This window comes from Plasmodium fragile (genome assembly GCF_000956335.1).
Source record: "Plasmodium fragile strain nilgiri unplaced genomic scaffold supercont1.2, whole genome shotgun sequence".
Taxonomy (NCBI): domain Eukaryota; phylum Apicomplexa; class Aconoidasida; order Haemosporida; family Plasmodiidae; genus Plasmodium; species Plasmodium fragile.
Window position 1 is genome coordinate 158,472 of NW_012192582.1, and position 8,407 is coordinate 166,878.

Here is an 8,407-nt window from a genome sequence, read left to right on the forward strand (position 1 = left end):
CAGGAAAATGCACACTCCTGTAATTTTAACCCCCCTAAAAATTTTTTGCTGCAGCGCAAAAAAAAAAAAATTCCCCCATTCGCCGTATGCCCATATGTGTGTATTTCCTTGATATGTGAAAAGGTTTGTTGGCGCGCGCCATATGCTGGCTGGTACAATATAATTGGATGAAGCAAAAATGGCAACTTGATAAAAAAAAGTTATGTCCATATGTACACACACACCCATGACGTATGACTACTGCAAATGTACAAATCTTTATAAGCATGCACTGCTCTGTTATGTACGGATATGCATGTTGATCGCTTGCGCGTCTTGCGCATACAACAGACCTGATCATACAACACGATGGACATCAACCTGTACATCCACAGTGTTGAAGTGGAGCTCGCCAAGAGTGACGGAATTGTGAAGGGGGACGAGCAGGAGGAAGAAAATGTGGTGTACTGCCTGCATATTAAAGTGGAAAATGGCGACACCAGGGGAGATTCAAGGAATCGAGTAAACACTGGGTCAGGTAATTGGTCCGGCAGTTGGGAAAATGTTCAGCCAAGTAGTGACGCAAGTGGCCTTCCCTATGGTACGCAGCGTGGTCTGAAGAACGAAATGCCAAATGGACTGTTTTACGAAACGCCATGGTACATGTGTGTGAAGAAGGGACAAAGCGAAATATGCCTCATGTCTTACGAAGTGAACATTTCACACGCGTTTAACATGTTGGAGAAGCACGTGAGTAAATGTGAAGCGAAAAATGGGGGGATTTTGCACAATGAGGGGGTACGAAAAGGGGATGGTCCGCTTCCCCCCCAGGGGCCAATCGTAAAAGATAATAACTTCGTATCATTATGTATCCCTCCCTTTACCCTTATCTTCCTTTTTTATTATTATTTTTTTTTTCTCACCCATAGGAGGGCCTCACCGTGTACGTGCTGCGGAAAGACCTGAACAAAGACAAAGTCGATTATCTGCACCGAAGTGAACTGAACATGAAGAACAAAAGACTCTACGATAAGAACTATTGTATCCTGTTCGAAAATGATAAATTAAAGGGGAAAATAAAAGTGCATTTAAAAGATGCAATTATATATAATCACACTTTAAGTGAAATAAAAACAGGTAATTATTTGAAAGACGTCCATGTGGAGAAATTTTTACCAAGTGAATTTCCCGCAGAGTCAAGTCAAGCACAAGTGCACGACAGGATTGATCATGTTGCAAAAGAACAAAGCGGATTATCACAAGATAAGAATATAATTAACGAGTTTAATGAATTGCTTAATGCAAGGAGAGTTTTATACTGGGTCTACATAGACGACAACGGGAAGGAACAAGGCCCCTTCAACAGCAACACCATTTTTACATGGATCATAAATGAATATTTTGAGGACGATACGTTAATCAGATTACACGATAAGAGTAAGTACTACAAATTGTGCGAAGTGATTGGCTATATTGAAAAAAACGTGTTACTCAATTCAGGCAGCCATGAATTGCTTGGTGATAACCTGGGGGACCATATTGAGGGAGCCCTTCTCCAGGGAGTGAATACAAAGTGGGAAATTTACAAAGGGAGCCCAACGGAGACACAGAAAAATTTCATCCACGAGGAAGCTACTACTCCAAATGATATGGGCGATTACGGCATAAACAAAAGTGAGATTTATTTTCCCCAAGGGGGGTATGTTGAACAGTACTCGGAGAAGATTTTCCAAAAATTAAGCGACAGGTACAGCAACGAAATGGGTGAACAGAAACCCACTTGTGATGTTCGTAGTAAAAGTGAAGATTTTTCAACGGGGGCAGATAATACCATAATTCATAATAAGGCACATAATAACAAAAATGTAAAAAAAAAAAATCAAGTAAAAATGCTGAAAAAGGAGATTAAAAGGATTAAAGACGAAATGGTTAAGTTGAAGGAAAATGCTTGCACGAGTAGACGCGCCATTTGTGATGATGAGAAGGTGGAAGCACGTCATGAGTTGTCCCATCAGTTTGAGAACGGTAGGACGTCCAATGTAGCGTCCCATATAACGTCCAAAGAGGTGACAAAACAGAACTCCTGCACCACGCAAAAGGCAGCAGAGGTCAGCACAAATAATAATGTAACTCATGAGACGACGTATATTGGGCTTCCCCAAAAAAATGACAAATCACACACACATGAGTGTGAACAGAACGTAGGCAGAAGTACCTCCCAGAATAACGGACAATGTGTAACGACTGGACATGTGAAAGCGTTTGTAAATTACACCAATGATGCTTTATCAAGCGAAGCGGACATGATCGAAAAAATAATTAGTGATATTAATGAAGAGTTTCGAATAAAAGAAAATTACCAAAAGCAGAGGTGCGTGGAAATTGCCATGAGCAGTATAAGTCAAGCTCAGGAGTGCCTTCTCAACATAAAGAAGAAGCGAATGACTTCTTACCTCAACAGAATAATCAACTTATCAATTCATGATGAGGCAATATATATTGGGGAGGACAATCGCGACATGGTTTCTATGGAGCGGAGACACTTGAAGAAGACAACGCTGAATAATGGCCCCTGTGGAGGTCTACGCAGCGTTGCTTATAATGGCTCTTGTGAAATATGCCCATCGTGTGCTACTCCAAAGAAGACAATTTTGAACAGGAGTGCGTTAGGAAGTATCGACCATGTGACGCACACAAAGGGTTATCACCACGCAAGGGGGATGTTGTCAAATGGGGACTTGGAAAGCGCGCCGAGGAAGCAGAAAAAGGTGGGATATTCATTAGTAATAAATGGGGGGTCGCTGAAAAGTGTTGAGAAGGCAAAATTGGTTAATGGGGAAGCGAGGTCGCAGGGAAGGATATGCGAGGAAGTTTCCAAGGAACGGGAAACCACCCTATCCCTTAACCGCCAGAAAAACTCAGAAGTTGTGTACAATTACTACACAAGTTACGATCAATTTTTAAAGTGCGTAATTTTGATACAGCGCAGTGTAAGGATGTGGCTAGCCAGAAGGGAAAAAAGGCGTAGCTCGGGGTGGAGAAAAAACCAATACGATGTCCACAACTCTGAAGAATTAAACCACTGGTGTTCTTGTAGGTGTAGAGATTTAGGGGGGAACCATAGGAAGAAAGAGACAGACCCAGGAGAAGATCCATCTCGAATAAAAAAAGAAACGTACAAGCCAGACATAACAAATCGTATGTTCGAAAATGTGCATTTTGTGAAAAATGAAAAGAAGGAAATAAATGAATTGTATGTTACTTTTTTAGAGAAAGAAATGGGAAACAAAATGGAAGGAAGGAAATCACCAAAATTTTCATCCCTGGTACAGAGTGTTCAAGGGGGGAGAGATGACATGCCTGTGAGGTCTTGTCCAAATGGGGACTACCTTTCTAATAAGAAAAAGCAGATGAACAATTATGGGGAAGTTGAAATGAGGACGGGGTGCGACGAGAGGCGACTGCTTCACAGGGATGACAGGCTTCATGAAGACATATTTGAAAGTGGAGGTAAGTCGCTCAGAAGGGAAGACAACGAAATGGTTAAACAAACGTATGGCGTCAAAAGTGACGATGTACTTTTTGAGCGGGAGCAGGTGAAATCATGTAAGGGAAACGCGCATGAGCTTTTGTGTAACCTGTTAAGTAAATACAAAAGTGCGAGCGAGGAAAACGGGACGAACGAAAAATTGAGCAACGTGCACCCAAACGAACAATTTACACATAACCTAAAAAAGTATAATAGCTTTCTCAAGTCGATAGAAAAAAAAGACATCTCTGGAAGGAGGGGCACATTACTATCAGTTGTTAACAACTTGAAATTTGATAACATATTGGGTGAAAAGAAAAAAAATTGCCAACTGCAAAAGGGCTTAAAGAACAGTTCCGCCGTGCCCAGGGCATGTTCCTTTCTGAGTTATAGAGAACCCCCTGCCCATAACTGCACTTACAGTGGTAAAGGACACAGTGGAGTGGACAACGGTATCACCAAGGGGGGAAGTGACATGGGAAGAAGTGGCAACAAACGGGCAACAATTAAATTTCTCCAAAAGGGCAATTTTTTGTGTAAAAATTTTCCTGAAAAGGAAGGAAAGGTAATGGACTATGCCGTGGGCAATAATAATGTGAGCCGTTTTTTACTGAACAAAGTTGGCAATCAAAATTTGAAAAACAACGTAACGGATAATTTTTATGATGGATGTTATTCACATCGTTATGTAGGAGATCGTCAGCGTGTCTTCATTACGAAGAGATGAGAAAGGGGTTTCTTTTAAGTTGGGATAGCTGTCCACACGCAGGAGCATGTGTGCACATGTTGTTGTGTACTTTTTTTTTTTTTTTTTTTTTTTTTTTTTTTCTTGTTTTTGTGGGCGTCTGATCAGTACACTGGGCATGCGTGCAGATGAGCAGCTTTCCCTTTTGTGTTTGATAAAATGTGAATGTTTTAGTTTTTACGTACACTAAAAATTTATGTGTATATGTATTCGAAAATTTTCAATTTTTTTTTTTTTTTTTTTTTTGTATCATCATTCATGTATATAAGTGTTAATACTCCTTTTTTAGTGGCATCGTGTAACCTTGCGACTGCGCAAATGTATATACCCCTTGCGCGTAAACGTTATGTTATGCTATCCTTTTGTTAAATCTACAGACTTAAGCCTCCTTCAGAATTATGCTTCTTTAATGGGTGCCTTTTTGAAACCGCCGAGTTGGCAAAATGTAACAGAAAAACGGCAAAGCCTTTTTTGCGTCGCTTTGTGAACGTTTGTATATCTGCACAGGTAGACCTCTCCCCATATGCGCATTTGCTGTCTTGCCCGTTAAGGGGTGACTCATGATAAGGCAGCTTTACATTTTGATGAAAAAAAAAAAAAAAAAGTTTTATGATAGCACCAACGATGCTACGTTGTTCAACGGCCTCTCACATTCCTCTTCCTGGTCATCTCAGAATATGGTTATCGCTGTGCGGGGGAAAAAATGCAGCTGGTGCTCAGCTTGTTAGGAGGCTTAATTTGGTGCGGGAGTAGCGGGGGAAAAGCTGCGCATGAAGCATGGGCACACAGTCACACAAGAGCATACACCGAACTAAATATAAGGCGTTGCCTCCTTCTGCTTCTTCGACACGTCCTTCAAAAGGTTCGAGTTGATCGTTCCTGGCCCCAACTCGTAACCAGTCTCGTATCCATGTGTTAGCACATTCTCTAGACAGGCATTTATTTTAATGGGGCTGGTCAACTGCAGAAGTAGGAGCTCTTTGATTATTTGTGGGTCATCATAAGTACAGCCATCGACATTTGAAATGACTGGAACTTTTAGTTTTCTGAATGTAATATGTTTTAAAGCATTTTCTAAAGCCTTTCTAGCTGGGAACATATAGGACGAATGGAATCCCCCTGAAATTTGTAACTCTTTAGTAAAAATAGCTTTATATTTTTCCTTTGCTAATTTGTTCAGATATTGCATACTTTCTGGTTCTCCGCATAAACCGAATTTTTTTGGAGTCATATAACTGACAATAAAAATATCGTCATCCATTTTTTCATTCACATCTTTAATCAGGTTATGAATACGATCTAGGGTTAGCCCCACAATTGCAATGGTGGTCTTTTTGTATAATTTGGCACAATTCTGCATTGCCTTTCCTCTTTCCTTTGTTAAAAATACACCTTCCTCAAAGGGCAAAGCTTCTGAACATGTTAAGGCAGAATATTCACCTAATGAATATCCCATACATAAATTTAGCTTCATAACTGCGTCTTGATTTTCTTGTTTCAATTTTTCCAAGGCAGCAATGGAAACAGTATAAATGGATGGTTGTGAGATTTCTGAATCTTTTAATTTTTCTATTGGGCCATTTTTAATGACATCCATTAAAGTGTAGCCCAGAATTCTACTTGCACGGTCATACAGTTCTTTTGCATTTTTACACGTGTTGTATGTGTCTATGCCCATTGACATGTACTGCTCTCCTTGTCCTGGAAAAAAAAAAGTGTATTGAGAGCTGTATGTTGCTATTCTATATTTTTCGAATTCTTTTAATTTCTTTTTTATGTAATTATCATTTTCAGATGATGTCATAATTTGTTCATTTATTTCATCCCTCGAATTTGGTTCATTGAATAACCTCCTTCTGTTCTTTTTGTTTACTCCTCTGTGTAGCAGCCCACTCACTGCTCTTTCCCTTGCCTTCAAAATGAAACATTTGCATTCTTCCGAGTTCCAAAGAATGGTTTTTATCACTATTATGCTTATGGTTAGCAGTGCGCTGGACGTTACCATGTGCATTCTTCTTTTCTGCGTGTGTGCATGCGTGTCTGTGTGGCTGTCTATGTGATCGTGATGGCCCTCCGCTACTCGTGCATGTGCATGTACTGCTGATGCTCGTGTGTCCGTTTAATCTTGTTCTATTGTACGGTTCAACAAAAATATGTATATACCTATATGTATACCTAAATATACACTGTAGAAGGGAAAAATTCCAAATTTGCCTGCTCCACGAGATCGCGCGCAGAATTCACGTTGTCGGGGCGGTTGTTCAACTGTGCACAATTACCTCAAGGGAACATAAACGTACCAAGGGCATTTTACCCGTTGGGTTACCTATCCTCCTCTTTTTTGTTCTACTTCCTTGTTCTACCTTTTTCACCTTCATGTGCCCTTTATATACACACTTCTCTGTACTCTTTTCAAAAGTTACATGCCGACAGGAGTGTCCTTACTTGCTCTGTATACACGTGCAAACACACGCCTGGTCTCTTTATGTGCTGCTGCTATTTTTGCGTTTCATTACGGCGTGCTCTTTTGTTCATTCTTGAGTGGTGGCAGATTTAAAAGCTAAAATAGGAGAAAAGGCTAAACCACAAGATGGTGTACCACAACCGTTAAAAAGAAAAGAAAAATTAAATATTATCAAGTTACATCACTGCCGCATTTAGTATACACTTTTGTGTAAAAAACAAATAAAAAAAAAAAAATGCATGCACGACATTTCTTCGTCTCACTAGAAGAAAAAAAACAATCAGGAAAAATCTTATAAAATGGGAACTAGTAGATCTGTTGGTGGGTGAGAGTAACAGTTGCTATGCATTTTTCGAACATGAAATGCAGTCGCGGGAGTCCCTTCACTCATTTATTTGATCACTCATTTTTGTACTTATTTGTTTTATCGTTTACTTCCCTTTCCTGCCACTTTTAGTAGATTAAAGCGTGCAGGCATTTGTATCACGGGGAGCAGCAAAAAAAAAAAAAAAACGCATTCATCGAAAGGCGAACTGATGGAATGTATGCCATTCATGCGCACTTATAATGAGCCCCCCACCATCCCCCTCTTTCCTTTACTAAATGAGTATTCCCGTTCGAGGGATATGCCTCTTTATACGCATTTCCACAGAATACCAGCGTCTTATCGAGCGCAACTATGTGAAGCGAATTTTTTGCACGTTTTAATCATACATGTTAAAAAAAAAAAAAATCAATAATGTTTATGTTTTAAAAACGGTAAGTGAAAGTGCAATTTTTATTGTAGCCCCCTTTTTACAGAATAATTCTGAATAATACAATTTTTTTTTTTTTTTTTAAGACCATTTGCATGTGTTAAACAAATGGTTAAGTGGCTTACAACTCGCGTGTTCCTCCTCAATTCTCATGCCCCAAACTGTGCGCCCTCATATGTGTGTATAATTTCGCCTTGATATGTTTTGTCCTAAGGGGGAAAAAAACAACAATGGGAAATATGTTGCACCGCGGGATTGGCTATTTCAAGGTTGTAACTACATTTAAAAAAAGAAAAATAGAGCTAATAAATAAACCTAGAGAAATGGTTATATCGCGTAGTGTGCTAGTTACACCCCTGTGTTGTTTCTAACCCCTCTTCGTACTGTTTCCTTTATTGCAACCATTAGACACTTATTGAGAAGCAATGAGTCACATATCTACACCTACTACCTCTCATGAGAACGGTCTGATCATTTATTGCGTGTGGTACACATTTGGATTCATTAAAGAGGGAGCCACACCCGTGTGTGTGTCTTGTAGGACGAACCTCTCACCGAGGTTAAGAAAACCAAATTTGGTAGGAGAAAAATTAAAATTGCAAGAAAAAATTTAAACTCACATACGTATAATATATACATACAGTAAGTGCATACATAACACATACGAACTGGAGTAATATGTTTGTATTCCATGTGGAGTAGTATGTATGTTGTGAGCACCTATATTATAGAATGAACAAATAAAAAAAAAAAAATAAAAACGGGAAAAAAATGGAAGACACATCGTTTAAAAAAAAGAAAATTATGCAAAATAAAATGTTACAATAATGTTGCAAAACTTTTTTAAAAAAATCAGGGTATGAACAAAGCTAAAATTGTCATACTTTTCTAAAAAAAAAGCAAGAAAAAAAAAAAAAAAAAAAAAAAAAAAAAGT

At 39.1% G+C, this 8,407-nt stretch overlaps 2 protein-coding genes across 2 annotated transcripts; one reads left to right on the forward strand and one right to left on the reverse strand.

The window, feature by feature from the left end:
- Nucleotides 1-348: 348 nt before the first annotated feature.
- Nucleotides 349-4,235, forward strand: AK88_00198 (uncharacterized protein; the record flags this gene model as incomplete). Its single annotated transcript, XM_012477849.1, has 2 exons — nucleotides 349-777; nucleotides 909-4,235. The coding sequence occupies 2 exons, from the start codon at nucleotides 349-351 to the stop codon at nucleotides 4,233-4,235; spliced, it is 3,756 nt and encodes a 1,251-aa protein (XP_012333272.1).
- A 683-nt stretch (nucleotides 4,236-4,918) lies between these two features.
- On the reverse strand, nucleotides 4,919-6,264 carry AK88_00199 (malonyl CoA-acyl carrier protein transacylase; the record flags this gene model as incomplete). The annotated part of the gene is made up of 2 exons (XM_012477850.1): nucleotides 4,919-4,940; nucleotides 5,066-6,264. The coding sequence occupies 2 exons, from the start codon at nucleotides 6,262-6,264 to the stop codon at nucleotides 4,919-4,921; spliced, it is 1,221 nt and encodes a 406-aa protein (XP_012333273.1).
- Nucleotides 6,265-8,407: the final 2,143 nt, after the last annotated feature.